The sequence below is a fragment of the Schistocerca nitens genome, chromosome 4 (assembly GCF_023898315.1).
Source record: "Schistocerca nitens isolate TAMUIC-IGC-003100 chromosome 4, iqSchNite1.1, whole genome shotgun sequence".
NCBI classification, from domain to species: domain Eukaryota; kingdom Metazoa; phylum Arthropoda; class Insecta; order Orthoptera; family Acrididae; genus Schistocerca; species Schistocerca nitens.
Genome location: NC_064617.1, coordinates 972,944,766 through 972,963,525, shown reverse-complemented (window position 1 = coordinate 972,963,525; position 18,760 = coordinate 972,944,766). Strand labels below are relative to the sequence as shown.

At 45.0% G+C, this 18,760-nt stretch overlaps 1 protein-coding gene across 2 annotated transcripts in view; it reads right to left on the bottom strand.

The window, feature by feature from the left end:
* The window catches only part of LOC126253664 (CD151 antigen-like), a 681,749-nt gene that overhangs the window by 102,731 nt on the left and 560,258 nt on the right, over positions 1-18,760 (bottom strand). For both annotated transcript variants that reach the window (XM_049955182.1, XM_049955183.1), the window contains exon 2: positions 8,414-8,527. In XM_049955182.1, coding sequence (XP_049811139.1) covers positions 8,414-8,527 — 114 coding nt within the window. The remainder of the gene's footprint in view (positions 1-8,413; positions 8,528-18,760) is intronic.

The window sequence follows — 18,760 nt, the reverse complement described above, 5'->3', positions numbered from 1 at the left end:
CGGCCGCGTTCCTTCAACCACTTCCCGCCTGTGCGGAATTCTGGCGTCAGCGCTAACAGGGGGCGCTGATTATGTGCAGCACTACCGTATGTGTTCTTTCATTTGTGACTCCTTAAGCGATTTGTTTTATGGTTGTTTAATATTACCCGGTGCACTATTAACGATGTTTAAGATATACGTCATTATCTAGAATATTGGCACTAGAGCACATGTGAACCGCTGTTTTTAACTCTGCCTCTTTTTAACAATATTACTTTTGTCGTGTTCTTCTTTTTATTGCTTTTTATTACTGTAATGCCTTTTATACGTTATAAGCTTATTTCAAACTTCAACTATTGTATCCCCCTTTATTTTCGCTGTTTCAATTAATTATTGAGAACTAGAGTATGCCGACATTAGCGACATCTGGTGAACTCACAACACAAACATCTCGTGGCAACTGTACGGCAGCTTGTTTTAAACAGTAGTACTACTGACAACATGACTCGTGCATGTGATGTTATTTATATGTATTTGACGATGCTGGTGCTGATTCCGCATTTAACATTTGACGATGCCACTATGGCTGCAGTACATTAGGACTTTGTTTTAATGAAACAGGTATGCCTCTTCATATTTAAAGCGCACAAATGTAAATTTTTTCAGTACTACTTTTCATTATAGTCTATGTATTACTCTTAAGCTGTATACAGTTTGCGAGTGTATTTATGTTTTTCCCATTTTTGCTGCAGATCTGACGATGGTCGTTAAAGACAATAGACGTAAATTAATGGTAACTTATTACATATACGGGTCATTGTTTTTTCGCGACGATGTCGCAGCTTGTGAATCTTTCTATATTTATGATTCTGAGATAATGTTTACTCCCTTTTCACAGCCACTGTTATTGGGAAGTAAAGGTCTCAGAATCTTCTACATTCGCATGTATACTCCGCAATTCATAATATAGCCCATGGCACAGGGTACTTGTTATCACCTTTAGTCAGTTTGTGTTCTCAAATGTTTTTTATTCCAGTCTTTGGTCACAGTATCAACTCTTTTTGACGATGACCGGTTTCAGTCCGTAATGACGATCCTCAGATCTTTTCTACACCATGTCCTAAAATGACAAGGCGATAATGGCATCGTCAAAACATAAAAATATAGTCAGCACAGCATAGTCACATAGATCTCTATTTATATGTTTTGACGATGCCATTATGGCCTTATCACTTTAGGACATGGTGTAGAAAATATCTGAGGGTGGTCATTACGGACTGAAACCGGTCATCGTCAAAAGAATTGATATTGTGATCAAAGACTGGAATAAAAAACGTTTGACAGTATTGGATCACTGTTCGTATATTCGACTATGTCGCTGTGGTGTCACCGCCAGACACCACACTTGCTAGGTGGTAGCTTAAATCGGCCGCGGTCCATTAGGACATGTCGGACTCGCGTGTCGCCACTGTCAGGATCGCAGATCGAGCGCCACCACACGGCAGGTCTCGAGAGACTTACTAGCACTCGCCCCAGTTGTACGACGACGTTGCTAGCGACTACACTGACGAAGCCTTTCTCTCATTTGCCGAGAGACAGTTAGAATAGCCTTCAGCTAAGTTAATGGCTACGGCCTAGCAAGGCGCCATTAACCATTTGTAACGTTGCATGTACCTCAAGATAGAGTCTCACTTGTATCATCAAGAATGCTGTATACCAAAGGACAATATAAAAGTTAAGTGTTCTAGTAGCTACGTTCTTTTCTTTATCACATTCATTACGAATCCTGTTCCAGACTTAACGCCAGACGGCGTGAGTTGACGCGTGCCCTTTCGGCTACTTCACTGTGGACTGGCTGCCTTAACAGTCCACTACAGTCGCAGCTGGTGAAAGTTTGTGTACTAATCCATTCGAGGATTCAGAGAGGGAAAATGATCCATTTCGAGCCGTGATCTCCCTTACTTTACACTCACGATACCTTAGCAAGATTTTCAGTGGTCGCAGCATAATGGTCGCAGAGTGCTCTTCGAATACATGAGGTTCTTTAAATGTATCCAACAAGGTTTCCTAAGAACAACATAGCGCAGCGCGTCATGGAATACACAACGTCTGCTGCCATTCTTTCTTCATGAGTACCTCAAACGCTGAAACAGTTCTCTACACTAGATCGTATGGCGGCTTGTATGCCTAGGTGCAGTTAGTTACCCAGAATCCTTCCAACGAATCTAGTTTACCATTCGCCACTGGTTTCATACCGACTGTTAGCATTGTCCCTAAATATTTAAACTGTGTAATCACTCTAGCAATTTACACTAATCTTGAAATCGGAAACCATCATGTTCTTTCCATTAGATACGGTCATAATCCACAAAGCAAGGTGGATTTCTAGCGGATATGGTCAGTTCGTTTAACTTGCGCTTCAGACTGTTAATACATAGCCCATCGTATGTAATAAATACGTGCCTTTGTTTGCCAGTGATATTCTTCTACAGTTTGGTTGGAAAATGGCTCTGAGCACTATGGGACTTAACATCTGAGGTCATCAGTCCCCTAGAGCTTAGAACTACTTAAAACTAAATAACCTAAGGGCATCACACACATCCATGCCCGAGGCAGGATTCGAACCAGCGACCGTAGCGGTCGCGCGGTTCCAGACTGAAGCGCCTAGAACCGCTCGGCCAAACCGGCCGGCTTTGGTTGGAACTTTTCGTTCTCAGATCGAGTGATCAGTGGGGCTGTTTGAGATACTACGAATGTTTGTGACGGGATTTCTAGTTCAGGTATGTGCCTTAGAACCAACGAAAGCCTTCCGATCATCTTCGTCGAAACCGGAGTACGCAGGCTGGTTTTATTTGATTTCCGGGACAATACGTTCCATTCTATGGTATTAAGGACTTTTGTACGTATCTGTAGCTACTACAGTGTGTGTGTGTGTGTGTGTGTGTGTGTGTGTGTGTGTGTCTGTCTGTCTGTCTGTGTGTGTAACCTGTTACAGGAGAGGATTTGTTCGAAACTTACAGCTGTGTGCCTTTGCTGCGATATTATGTATTAAAAACAACGTTCCTACCATGTCAGCCCTGTAAATGGACGTCAGAGAAAAGTTGTCAGAGAGGGGGCAAGTTAATAAAATTGCCATTTTTTATGTGACTGGCCCGTTGAGTTTGAGAAATGGCCATACCCCGTAACTAAGTTTAACAGAGAGACACAAAACGTATCGAATGTCATACTATTGGTAGTTTCAAGTTATTTTTTTAACCAAAATTACTTCGATACGTAAAAGGTAAGTATACTTCATTAGCATATGCGAAGTAGCCTACCTCTTTTCGTATTACCTTTACGAATACGGAGCTACCTGTGATTTAGCTATCGGAAATTACATCCCCATACGATCAACGCAAAGCGTTAGGAAATAATGTTAGGCAAATAGCGAAAATATTAAATGTGAAAGAAAAAAATCTGAATACTTAAGAAAATCCTGATTTTTGTTAACGAAAATTACCAGCGATAATGCCAGTGACTGAGGCTCTTCAAAGCGGACGAATAGTGTTTAAAAACGCTTATTCAAATATTATGCCATGTATGACACTTTGTTTGCTAAAAATCTTGACATCTGACCATGTTAATGGATTTATTGTATTATTTTTAATCCAACAGATCGGACTTTTCTTTCGACAGGAACAAATCGAAACCAGGTGATAGAGTTCGGATTAGCTGATCAAATATGGTTTTTTAATGTCATTCTCGGGATCATTCGTGTATTCCATAGCTCCGATGTCACTAACATTACCTTCTGTATCACTTTCTTCGTTGTTCATTGCATTGGATGAAGGAGGTATTGGTACTGGGTAATCTGTACCATGCTCCACAGACTTTGGAGCAGACTGACAATCTGGACCACGATTTTTGACTTGTTCTTCTTGCTGTACCTGGATATGTTGGTCAAACAGAAATACACTCCTGGAAATGGAAAAAAGAACACATTGACACCGGTGTGTCAGACCCACCATACTTGCTCCGGACACTGCGAGAGGGCTGTACAAGCAATGATCACATGCACGGCACAGCGGACACACCAGGAACCGGGGTGTTGGCCGTCGAATGGCGCTAGCTGCGCAGCATTTGTGCACCGCCGCCGTCAGTGTCAGCCAGTTTGCCGTGGCATACGGAGCTCCATCGCAGTCTTTAACACTGGTAGCACGCCGCGACAGCGTGGACGTGAACCGTATGTGCAGTTGACGGACTTTGAGCGAGGGCGTATAGTGGGCATGCGGGAGGCCGGGTGGACGTACCGCCGAATTGCTCAACACGTGGGGCGTGAGGTCTCCACAGTACATCGATGTTGTCGCCAGTGGTCGGCGGAAGGTGCACGTGCCCGTCGACCTGGGACCGGACCGCAGCGACGCACGGATGCACGCCAAGACCGTAGGATCCTACGCAGTGCCGTAGGGGACCGCACCGCCACTTCCCAGCAAATTAGGGACACAGTTGCTCCTGGGGTATCGGCGAGGACCATTCGCAACCGTCTCCATGAAGCTGGGCTACGGTCCCGCACACCGTTAGGCCGTCTTCCGCTCACGCCCCAACATCGTGCAGCCCGCCTCCAGTGGTGTCGCGACAGGCGTGAATGGAGGGACGAATGGAGACGTGTCGTCTTCAGCGATGAGAGTCGCTTCTGCCTTGGTGCCAATGATGGTCGTATGCGTGTTTGGCGCCGTGCAGGTGAGCGCCACAATCAGGACTGCATACGACCGAGGCACACAGGGCCAACACCCGGCATCATGGTGTGGGGAGCGATCTCCTACACTGGCCGTACACCACTGGTGATCGTCGAGGGGACACTGAATAGTGCACGGTACATCCAAACCGTCATCGAACCCATCGTTCTACCATTCCTAGACCGGCAAGGGAACTTGCTGTTCCAACAGGACAATGCACGTCCGCATGTATCCCGTGCCACCCAACGTGCTCTAGAAGGTGTAAGGCAACTACCCTGGCCAGCAAGATCTCCGGATCTGTCCGCCATTGAGCATGTTTGGGACTGGATGAAGCGTCGTCTCACGCGGTCTGCACGTCCAGCACGAACGCTGGTCCAACTGAGGCGCCAGGTGGAAATGGCATGGCAAGCCGTTCCACAGGCATCTCTACGATCGTCACCATGGGAGAATAGCCGCCTGCATTGCTGCGAAAGGTGGATATACACTGTACTAGTGCCGGCATTGTGCATGCTCTGTTGCCTGTGTCTATGTGCCTGTGGTTCTGTCAGTGTGATCATGTGATGTATCTGACCCCAGGAATGTGTCAATAAAGTTTCCCCTTCCTGGGACAATGAATTCACGGTGTTCTTATTTCAATTTCCAGGAGTGTATCAATCCCAGTGCTGATCTTCCTGCTCCCACCAAATCATGGCAACAGCAAAAGGCATTTTTGATTGCGCGTACCGTTTAACAACTGGGTTAGGCCAGAACAACAGACGGTGCAACAGAGATGAGGAGCCCAGGATTTTGTTTGCTCTCCGATTTCACATCGGAAGTAAAGTTTGTCAAGTATACATAGCTTTCTGGTCATGCAGCTCTTGTGCTGGTCGGACATCGTATACTTGCCACAAATGTTGCAAAAGCAGTCCGGACAATTCACTCAACTGGGCCTATTCATCTTTCGTTTACTGAGTCATAATATACTGAATCACTTAAATGCGTGTTACTGCGATTGTTGATTAATAAAACACAGAACCAAATTAGCACGAACTATTCCCTAGTCACCTCTGAATCAGAAAATTTGCCAGCCGCTGTGGCCGAGCGGTTCTAGGCGCTTCAGTCCGGAACCGCGCTGCTGGTACGGTCGCAGGTTCGAATCCTGCCTCGAGCATGGATGTGTGTGATGTCTTTAGTTTAGTTAGGTTTAAGTAGTTCTAAGTGTAGGGGACTGATGACCTCAGATGTTAAGTCCCATAGTGCTTGGAGCCATCTGAATTTTTGAATCATAAAATTTTGGACATTTGTGGTAAGGTCTTATGGGACCCTAAGCTCACACTCTATCTAATCTAACTTAATCTAACATACCCGAGGGAGGACTCGAACCTTCGACCGAGGGAGCCGCGCTCTGAATCAGACTGATGGTCGAATAAGTCAAATTGCTCTGGAACTGATTTTATAAAACATGTTGAAACCTGCCTGCATGTTGTAACTCGTGGACAAGTTAGAAGTTGTAGGGGATTAGTTAGAACAGCACACTTATCTTTCCACAGACGCATAAATTAGAGCAACCTTGAGAACATACACATATGCACACACACTAACACAATCGTACGTCAAACATAGCTCGTTGATGCAGCTGTTACCACATACAGGCTTTTAACGTTATGCGACTTTCAGCTATAACTTTAAATGCAGACGTTCTACAAAATTTCTGATTGCAAAACGGGGATCAGCACGTTCTATTACACAACACTCGCGTTATTTTCACAAATTGTTGCGTAGTATTATTGTGTTACACTGTCTTATTGCTACCTTCCATGAGAGGGACTTTTTGTTCTATGTGTTTTTGATGAGTGAGAGGCCAATTCACTGTACTACTTCTAGATTGCATTGCCTTTCTCTCGAAGTATTCCAAGCTAATCCGTTCTTCAAGATATTTGAATTGTTTATTTTTATTATTTTTTTGCGAACATCAGACGTCAATTATTTTTATTGATTGGCGACTCCATGGAGTGTTCTGTGCACCACGACCAAATAGTGGATAGAATTGGAAGGAGAATCAGCCTTGGTTCAAAAATGGTTCAAATGGCTCTGAGCACTATGGGACTTAACTGCTGAGGTCATCAGTCCCCTAGAACTTAGGACTACTTAAACCTAACTAACCTAAGGACATCACACACATCCATGGCCGAGGAAGGATTCGAACCTGCGACCGTAGCGGTCCGCGGTTCCAGACTGTAGCGCCTAGAACCGCTCGGCCACTCCGGCCGGCTAATCAGCCTTGGTCGTCAAACCTTTTTTGTTGTTGTAATGAATATTTTTAATGGCATTTGAATTGTTACTTAGTGGCATTTTTCGTACTATTACTTTTTTTATATATTTGACTTCTCAGTTTTAACTTAATATTTACGTAAATCAAGAACGATATACTTCTAACTTCCCACGCCAAATGGTGGGTGCTATGTTTTACAGTAAGCAACCGTGTATATTTGATGTCATGTATGCATGGGTTCTGTCCCAGTGCTTATGCGGAAGCGTATAAACATTGTTATAATAATGGTAGCCTGTCCAAAGGGACAAACGAGAGGTACATCATCATGTTGGTTAAATATGATAACAAAGTTGTTTATCCACACCTACAAACTTTTTTGTAATGAACATTGTGTTTCACGGCATTTTAATTATTACGTAATGGCATTTTCGTACTACTAAAATTTTTTATATATTTGACTCCTTAGTCTTAAAGTAACATTTTACGTAAATCACGAACGTTGTACTAACTTCCCACGCCAGATGGTGGGTATTATGTTTTTTTTAAAAAAACCTGTGTTATACCTCTTTTCATGTTATTCATATATTATTCTTTTTCATTCCCATTTTCTCTTTTACTTGTCCTGCACTCTGACAACTCATTATCGATCTGTTTTATGTTTTGCAAGTTGGTTTTTTAAAAAACAATACGGCAATGTATTTTAGAGGTTTACTTCCCCCTTCGTCTGCTATGTGTTTTACGTAGATTTTAAATTTGAATTACTTCATGATTCACAAATGCACAAGAGTTATTTTGTGTTAATATCTTGCAAAACCAGTAATATTAAGTCTTCACTTGACACATGTCACATGGAGGGCGTTCCAAGCCCTGTCACACCGAGGTCTGCTGAACAGGTGTATGTAAACAGCGGCCTCAGTTTATGTGATCGCTCTAAGCTTGTTGACACCAGTGCCTACCAATTTAAATTGTATATTCCTACCAACTGTTATGTTCATATGCAGATGTAGTTGTGATTTTCTGTTTTATACTCTCTGATCGTTATGTGAAAATGTTTAACTTCTAGCACAGAGGATGGTCACTAAGTGACCGAAAATCGATTTTGCGGATAATAAAAAAAAAAAAAATTAAAAAAAAAATACGACCAAGGCTGATTCTTCTTCTAATTCTATCAATTATTTTTGTTAAGATGTTTTAAAGACTTCAGTATCGATACTGAAACATCGATGTTTGAACTCCCAGCATCGACATATTGCAAATATAGCAGAGTGTAGCATATACATAGTCAAGTGTCTTGACCACTGCGCAATATGGTTCGGTATTGAACGGGAGACCTCCAGTTTATGAGAGCATGTGGTGATGTCTTAGCGCCTAATAAGAGAGTTTATACATACACACACACACACACACACACACGCACACACACACACACAACACAACTTATCGCCTCCAACACTGCTGTCGTACTCACCAGGAAGACGACGTTGAAGATGTGTAGGACGTACTTGAGGAAGTTGATGCTGCAGCAGTCGGAGTCCCTGCTCTTGCGTGGCGCCGGGCCCCGAGCTGCGCTCCCCGACCCTCCCTGCAACACGCCACAGCCCGCGGTCACCGACCAGTGCACACAGCTACATGATGATGATGACGGTGATGATGTTGAAGTTTGGTTTGTGGGGCGTTCAACTGCACGCTCACCAACGCCCGTACACATTCCCAATCTGTACACAGTCCAATCTTTCATGAATAATGAGGATACCACAAACACCCAGTCCCCAGGCAGAGAAAATCCCCCACGCGGCCGGGAATCGAACCCGGGAGCCCGTGATCCAAAGGTAGCAACGTCTGTGGTCTGTTCAGCTCCGTTTTTGGGCGTGAGGAACAGTGCCGGCTGAGCACATTGGACCCGCCTCCGTTGGCGAAATCGCTAACGGATGCTTGTGCGGTGGCGCTCGACTCGGAAGTATGCCCGTTCGAATCCTGGTAGTGGAAAATTTTCACTGTCCGAATTTGACCGGACAGGGGGAGGCAGGTGGTGGCGTGAAGTTTCTGATCACCAATCTTTGCACCAATGTCCTGGATTACATTCCAACCTCTCTACAGCGTCTCAAGTGAGGGCATATCACACTGTCGATAGTGACCCGCCCATCGGATGCAGACGTCCAGTTCGGCGCAGTCTTGTTACTGTTCGAAAGAAGTAGACTATATACCGACAGCTAGTTTCACCCTCTTCCTTCCTTTTATCCGTAACAACGAAACCCAACGCTATATCCCTACAAACACTCTTCAGTCATCCACACGACACAGGCACTTCATAACAGGTCGGAGAAAAGGAATGGCAACCACCCGGAACAACGATGCAGCATTCCTCCATCTGCTCACCTGCGCTCGTTCTCTGGGTGTGGTTGGCTTGAGGACACTGGGTGTCACAGAAAAGGGGGGAGAGATGGGAAGGGGTCGGGGGGACATCTGCTCGCATACAAAGAGACGAATGTAGAGTGGTCACAATGGCCGAAAGTGTACGCCAAACATCAATGATTATGATGAAAATTTCCTGATGCATAATGATGCGTGTTCTCTAACCTCAAATAACAGAAGAGACTCAAGGATGCCTAATCTGAAGAAATGAGGCTGTTGGAGCCAAAATCATAAGGGAGGAGTGGGATGGATTGTTGAAGGGTTCTCATATTACTTAAATGGGAAAGGGAGGAAGCAAGAAACGAACTACATTTTCTTAAAAAATAAAACACAAAATTATCGAAAAACCGTGCTAATCACCAAAGACTCTAATGTTGCCACTTTATAATAGATACCTACAGTGATCTTACACGAGAAAGAGCACGGTCTGTATGAAATTTGTATTTGTTATTTAGTTGTCAGGGAGGTAACATTCGGATAAGTCCGAACACTTTCTGTGTTTACAGTTTAATACTTTTCGGCATTGGATGCAAACTAGAGGAAAACCACCGCAAATGCAAGATACGACAATAAAGTAAATTTTTGGAACCCCGAGTCATTTGGCAGAAGTAACACGGCCCTTTGTAGTAACTCTTACCGTGATACTGCCACGTGAAAAACAGAGCGTTTCCGCCCCATGCTCAGAATGGTGACCACTGGGATTCATACGCAGGGCCATTATGTGGATGAAGGACGCCCTACATCGTGCTGTACAAGCACCAATAATGCGTCGCTCCATGTCCTCTGGCGTTGTGGGAACATTTTAGTAGACAGCATCTTCGACTGCTCCTCATAGACAAAAATTCAGCGATGTGAGGTCCGGAGATCGGGCACGCCAACTAACTGGCCCACCATGTCCAGTCCACCTACCAGGGTATTTATGGTCGAGAATTAGCGCTCGTAAGGCGTTATGTGCAGGCCATCCATCATGCTGACACCACATGACCATCCCCTGATTCAGAGGTACGGCGTCTAAAAGAACGAGAAGAGCGTGTCTTAAAAATCGGTCATATTGTCTACCATTTTGGTTGACACTTACAAAGAAAGGTCCAATAAAGGTATCTCCAATAATTACGCACCAAAAATTAAAGTTCCATGGACCTGTCGGTGTCATCATGGATTGTTGATGGACCAATAAGGCATATTTCTCATATTGATAAATTCCTCTGTTGGAGAATGACGCCTCGTCGATGAAAAGAACATCTGAGAAGAAATTGGGATTTTTAGGTTGTTGCCCACTGGAAAAATTGTACGCTATTGTTAAAGTCATTTCTGTGAAGTTCTTGGTGTAAATGAACATCGTAAGGACAGAATTTATAACGTTGCAGAACGCGATGTGTTCTTGTTTTCGAGACGCCAACTTCATGTTGAATTCGTCGTGTGGCGACTTGAGGATTCACGGCGGCAAGTGAATACAGCGACTTGAGCAGCTGCGTCTGTTCGTGTTCTACGACGGTTTCGAGGGATCGCATATGAACTTCCTGTTTCAAGTGGACGAGAAATGAGGTGACGAAACATCCAGCGAGCAAGCGACGGATTGTCAGGTAATAGCCTGCTCTACAGTAGCTGTTCACGAACAGAATTACGCCCGCCTACACCAAATTACAGTACAGATATGTACTGTAGAGTACAAGATACAGTATAGATATGTACTGCAGAGTACAAGATAGACATAATAACATAATAATCACGATATTCTCTAATAGTACTGAACAAAAAAATGCAAGTTACTAAATTATTTGCTGTCAACGTACTTTCTCCGTGGATCAGCAGCATTTCTATGTTATCGTTATGCGTACATCATACACCTTTACACGGATAAAAATTTCCTGCGCTGCTATGTAGTGTACTGTACGCTAAAGCAATAACAAATGAGGTGTTGGGTGGGGGGGGGGGGGGGGGCGAGAGAGATGAGTACCTGTGTTTACATGGTTCGGAAGTCACAAACAAAACCCACACCTCTACTGCAACGCTACACTGGGTACGTAATGTGTACAGTCAAGACAGGAAACAGCAAGGTTTCTTCACAAGCTGTGTACTCTTTAGCGCTTGCACATCTACGTTTTATTGACAAAAATCGTAAAGTCTGATATACTTTTGAATAGCTCTTGGAGAGGGTAAATTTATTCTTGAATAAAATGTACATGGTTACATTTAAAAAATTCAGCCTCTAGCACATATCTCCTACATCTGTGGGGATACATACAACGTATACCACCAGCAAGAACTACCCAGTGACGTTAAAAAATATTGGTTGAAACAATTTTTCCTTTTAACGCACCAAGAAAAGCTATTTTAGATGAGCAAGATAAATGGGCACACTGTATATTTGTCAGGCGAACCGGTATCGCACCACACAGTTGGTTGCTGGTTTGTTTCTGCACTGGCACTCATTATGCACAGAACTTGTGACATCCTAATACTGTTTTGTCACGATCTCATGCAAATCACTCCACGAAGTCTGCGAAAAATTGTCCGGCTCCTGATATGTGAAACTTCGGTTTTCACGAATTTCACCGTTACTTTTCTGTACCTGCCCACTGTTGACTACAAACGGACGGCCATCTTTGTCATCACCGTGATTTCACTAAATCCAGTAGGCAAGCATGGACCCTACTCCGTAACCTGGGAGGCAGTAAACGTAAAATAAAAGACACCCACCCGATAACCCCTAACAATGTGGCCGCACACATAGTTAGAACCTCAAGAGCACCAAGGGACAGAACACACACCACGACCGTCAAACGTGAATTAAGATCCTTAAAACAAAGGGCATCGCCTACCTCCGAATTTTCCCAGCCTATCACAGCGGAAGAAGTTGCAGCAGCCTTGTCAAAAATAAAAAATGGCAAGGCTCCCGGCTTCGATGGCATCCACCCGGAATTCCTACTTCACTGTGGAAAATATACTAGAACATGGCTCGCAAACTTCTTAACAGATATTTTAGAATTGGGTAATATCCCACACCAGCTTAAACGAGCAAAGATTATAGCGATATTAAAGCCAGGCAAACCTAATGACATGCCCCAAAACTACCGCCCTATTGCTCTGCTGAACTGTGTCTATAAGCTGTTGGAACGTATCATCTACAATAGAATAAGCGGAAAAATTCTTGAAATGGTACCGATTGAACAGGCAGGTTTTCGACCCAACCGCAGTTGCACCGACCAGATCCTCTCCCTAGCAACTCATATAGAGGCGAGCTTTCAGAAAAAACTCAAAACATCAGTAGCCTTTATTGACCTATGAGCCGCTTATGATACCGTTTGGCGACAAGGCCTGATATTTAAGTTGCTGCGGGTCATACCATGTAATAAGCTGGCCAACCTTATTGATAACATGCTCACAGATAGAAGTTTCAGAGTCATAATGGGCGACTTAAAAAGTGACCAAATGAAGCTCAACAATGGTTTACCACAAGGCTCCGTTCTGGCGCCATTGATGTTTAACCTCTACATATCTGACTTACCTGAAACCACTTCTCAAAAATTCGGATATGCCGACGACTGGGCAATAGCTGCAAGAGGCAAATCAATGGAGGCAACGGAAAACACATTAACTGCGGATCTAACAAAGCTGGGAGATTACTTCCGAAGGTGGAGATTACGGCCAAACGCGACAAAAACGGAGGTGACATGCTTTCACCTCGACAATGCCCAAGCAAAAAGAAAGCTCAACGTTCATTTCGAAAACAGGCAGCTAAACCATAATAATTACCCCAGATATCTAGGCGTCACCTTTGACAGAACCCTAACATTCAAGGAACACCTTCGTAATACAGCCGCAAAACTTAAAACTCGAAGTAATATCATACAGAAGCTATCTGGGACCACGTGGGGCTCTTCCGCGGCTGTACTGAGATCTTCGGCTCTGGGACTTGTCTACACAACAGCAGAATATGCCGCACCGGTATGGCTAAACAGTAAACACACAGGCTTGATCGATGCTCAACTAAACTACACAATGAGGATGATATCAGGAACAATAAAGCCAACGCCTTTACACTGGCTACCTATACTGAGCAACATTCCCCCACCGGACCTGCGCAAAGAGAACGCTCTCTTACGCGAGTATGGAAAAGTGCTGAACAACGAGAAACTGCCAATCCATAAGGATGTTCCTGCCCTGAAGATGAACAGATTGCGCTCAAGACACCCCTCTTTAAAAAAGGCAAAGAATACGCATCCTCTCAACCCGGATTATGGCAACCTCTGGAAAATGCGGTGGAGAGAATCTGTGCCCCAAAACCTGCAGAATATGCCATGCATCAATGACCAACCACCAGGATTCAATTTGCCAAGGAAAACTTGGACGACCCTGAATCGAATTCGGACAAATAACGGCAGATGTGCAGACAGCCTCCATAGGTGGGGTAAAATCACCACCCCGAGATGTGACTGCGGTGCGGACCGGCAGACGATTCGCCACATCGTGGAAGATTGCCCTCTGAGACGTTTTGCAGGAGACCCCAATGACTTTCTGACCGCGACTGAAAGTGCAATAGACTATGTCACAAATCTGGATGTTTGTTTGTGAACTTTTGTTTGTTATATACACTATTTTTAAACACTTTTATATCTACAACTATATGTTACTCTTTATTTCTGTGACTTATGATTTTTATGTCTTTTCTATATGATGTGTTATATGCCATAAGCTAAATAAAAAAATAAATACCATGACCTTTCATCCTTCCACATTTGGCACCATGGACGTACAACACCTCCTTTCGTCTGACCGTATGCAGCACTAATTTCACGATTACTGGCAGATAATTTGCCACTGAAAGCCAACTGCAGAACGGATAACACATTTAGCGGCATTTTTAGCTGCAACGCTCATTTTGAAAGGCTACCGTCGACGAAGGTGAAGTAATGTGCCTTTCTCGCTGTCGCACCTCTAACGACACTAATCTGTTGCGTGATGATGATGATGATGATGTTTGGTTTGTGCGGCGCTCAATTGCGCGGTTGTCAGCGCCCGTACGAATTCCCAACCTTTGCTCAGTCCAGTCAGGGAACGGCCCGATATCAGGAAAGGAATGAAGGGAAATACACTCCTGGAAATTGAAATAAGAACACCGTGAATTCATTGTCCCAGGAAGGGGAAACTTTATTGACACATTCCTGGGGTCAGATACATCACATGATCACACTGACAGAACCACAGGCACATAGACACAGGCAACAGAGCATGCACAATGTCGGCACTAGTACAGTGTATATCCACCTTTCGCAGCAATGCAGGCTGCTATTCTCCCATGGGGACGATCGTAGAGATGCTGGATGTAGTCCTGTGGAACGGCTTGCCATGCCATTTCCACCTGGCGCCTCAGTTGGACCAGCGTTCGTGCCGGACGTGCAGACCGCGTGAGACGACGCTTCATCCAGTCCCAAACATGCTCAATGGGGGACAGATCCGGAGATCTTGCTGGCCAGGGTAGTTGACTTACACCTTCTAGAGCACGTTGGGTGGCACGGGATACATGCGGACGTGCATTGTCCTGTTGGAACAGCAAGTTCCCTTGCCGGTCTAGGAATGGTAGAACGATGGGTTCGATGACGGTTTGGATGTACCGTGCACTATTCAGTGTCCCCTCGACGATCACCAGTGGTGTACGGCCAGTGTAGGAGATCGCTCCCCACACCATGATGCCGGGTGTTGGCCCTGTGTGCCTCGGTCGTACGCAGTCCTGATTGTGGCGCTCACCTGCACGGCGCCAAACACGCATACGACCATCATTGGCACCAAGGCAGAAGCGACTCTCATCGCTGAAGACGACACGTCTCCATTCGTCCCTCCATTCACGCCTGTCGCGACACCACTGGAGGCGGGCTGCACGATGTTCGGGCGTGAGCGGAAGACGGCCTAACGGTGTGCGGGACCGTAGCCCAGCTTCATGGAGACGGTTGCGTATGGTCCTCGCCGATACCCCAGGAGCAACAGTGTCCCTAATTTGCTGGGAAGTGGCGGTGCGGTCCCCTACGGCACTGCGTAGGATCCTACGATCTTGGCGTGCATCCGTGCGTCGCTGCGGTCCGGTCCCAGGTCGACGGGCACGTGCACCTTCCGCCGACCACTGGCGACAACATCGATGTACTGTGGAGACCTCACGCCCCACGTGTTGAGCAATTCGGCGGTACGTCCACCCGGCCTCCCGCATGCCCACTATACGCCCTCGCTCAAAGTCCGTCAACTGCACATACGGTTCACGTCCACGCTGTCGCGGCATGCTACCAGTGTTAAAGACTGCGATGGAGCTCCGTATGCCACGGCAAACTGGCTGACACTGACGGTGGCGGTGTACAAATGCTGCGCAGCTAGCGCCATTCGACGGCCAACACCACGGTTCCTGGTGTGTCCGCTGTGCCGTGCGTGTGATCACTGCTTGTACAGCCCTCTCGCAGTGTCCGGAGCAAGTATGGTGGGTCTGACACACCTGTGTCAATGTGTTCTTTTTTCCATTTCCAGGAGTGTAGGTCCAGTTAACCCTCAGGTTATCCTCGTCCCCGAAACCGAGTTGTGTTTGGACCAGAAGCCGTGTGTCAGGCGGTCAAAGGATGTTCAGTACTTCGTCTAGCACTTAACTGGTGAAACGGTAACTTCTCCGGTACATTGTCGACTTGCTTTCGGATCGACGAGGCCCTTAAAGCAAGAGCGAAGAGGAAACAGGTCGTAGAATACCCTAGCCATTGAGATTACACAAGCTCACTCAAAAACTGTCCGGTGCGGCTGGTCCCGGCGGAGGTTCGAGTCCTCCCTCGGACATGGGCGTGTGTGTTTGTCCTTAGGATCATTTAGGTTAAGTAGTGTGTAAGCTTAGGGACTGATGACCTTAGCAGTTAAGTCCCATAAGATTTCACACACATTTGAACATTTTTGAAAAACTGTCAGGTACTTGTTGTTCATACACAAAGTTTTGTAATAATTGACAAATTTCTTTGTTTTTTTTTCCTCCTTTCTATTCTTCCTTCCATCCCCTCTTACTCTCTCATTACTATTATGATTAGATTGCTTTTATTATAATATTAGATAGAGGACGGTTTAATGGGTAGTTTTAATGGATCAACGAGTAATAATTAACTTAGGGTTAACTCTTAAAAGTAACAGCTGCAGCGTGATGCAGTATCCTAGAATGGTCTTCCGTCGACAGATTGTCACAACTGCATACCAGGTACTTTAAGAAATAAGAATAAAAATGTACTGGGTGATCAAAAAGTCAGTATAAATTTGAAAACTGAATAAATCACGGAATAATGTAGATAGACAGGTACAAATTGACACACATGCTTGGAATGACATGGGGTTTTATTAGAACCAAAAAAATACAAAAGTTCAAAAAATGTCCGACAGATGGCGCTTCATCTGATCAGAATAGCAATAATTAGCATAACAAAGTAAGACAAAGCAAAGATGATGTTCTTTACAGGAAATGTTCAATATGTCCACCATCATTCCTCAACAATAGCTGTAGTCGAGGAATAATATTGTGAACAGCACTGTAAAGCATGTCCGGAGTTATGGTGAGGCATTGGCGTCGGATGTTGTCTTTCGGGATCCCTAGAGATGTCGGTCGATCACGATACACTTGCGACTTCAGGTAACCCCAAAGCCAATAATCGCACGGACTGAGGTCTGGGGACCTGGGAGGCCAAGCATGACGAAAGTGGCGGCTGAGCACACTATCATCACCAAACGACGAGCGCAAGAGATCTTTCACGCGTCATTTTGTGAACTTCGTTTTTTTTTTTCCAAGCATGTGTGTCAATTTTTACCTCTCTGTCTACATTATTCCGTGGCTTATTAAGTTTTCAAATTTATACTGACTTTTTGATCACCCGGTATATAGTTTTGCACATCTTGTTTCAAAAAGTGATATAAACGATCCATTTAGTTAGCTAGGTGATGGACCATCAATAAAGGTACATAATTATAAAATGTTCAAGGGACCACTCGGACAATCTTTTGAAGTGGTCGGTCGAACCCGTGCAGAATCTGAATCAGATGTCTCCCACACGAGCCCGGTGCTTTAAACGTAGCACCGCGCGGTGCCGTTTCTGTTCTCATCTCGACGTCGGAAATTAACCGCACGTGTAAATACCGTCCCAGCAGCACACGAGTAATCTCGTCCGAGGCATTTATAGAGCAACTGCAGAGTCTAATCGCGCCGAGTGATGAGTCCTGGTGTGTCTGCCTTGTAATGATTCCTGGAAGGGAGGACGACATTCCTTATTATGTCTATACGTGGTAAGCGGAGAGGACGGGAATCTGTTCTGCTGTAGTCTGTAATTACGTCATTAATGAGGCAGCTAATGCAGCCTGTTTTCTCCTTGTTTCTTTTTTTGTGTGTTTGGGCGGCTCTGGGAGACAAATACCTGGAGATAATTACCTGTCGTACCGTTCCGGCTGCAGTAGTACCGTCAGTCACAGACAGAAAAAGAGGAGCGCGCGGGACAGGTATAACTGGGTTACAACACAGAGGGGACTTTTAAGCTACTGTTTCTTATTTGTCTCGCAATGGAAGAAAGTTAAACCAACATTCCTAACATTTGTAGATTTAGAGAAAACTTTTGACAATGTTGACTGGAGCACACAGTTTGAAATTACGAAAGTAGCTGGGATGAAATACGAGGAGCGAAAGGTTATTTACAATTGCTCCCACGGATGCATTCATCTATATCTACATCTACATCTACATTCATACTCCGCAAGCCACCCAACGGTGTGTGGCGGAGGGCACCTTACGTGCCACTGTCATTACCTCCCTTTCCTGTTCCAGTCGCGTATGGTTCGCGGGAAGAACGACTGTCTGAAAGCCTCCGTGCGCGCTCTAATCTCTCTAATTTTACATTCGTGATCTCCTCGGGAGGTATAAGTAGGGGGAAGCAATATACTCGATACCTCATCCAGAAACGCACCCTCTCGAAACCTGGCGAGCAAGCTACACTTGAGTTTATTAAACATCTCCGTAACGCTATCACGGTTACCAAATAACCCTGTGACGAAACGCGCCGCTCTTCTTTGGATCTTCTCTATCTCCTCCGTCAACTCGATCTGGTACGGATCCCACACTGATGAGCAATACTCAAGTATAGGTCGAACGAGTGTTTTGTAAGCCACCTCCTTTGTTGCTGGACTACATTTTCTAAGCACTCTCCCAATGAATCTCAACCTGGTACCCGCCTTACCAACAATTAATTTTATATGATCATTCCACTTCAAATCGTTCCGCACGCATACTCCCAGATATTTTACAGAAGTAACTGCTACCAGTGTTTGTTCCGCTATCATATAATCATACAATGAAGGATCCTTCTTTCTATGTATTCGCAATACATTACATTTGTCTATGTTAAGGGACAGT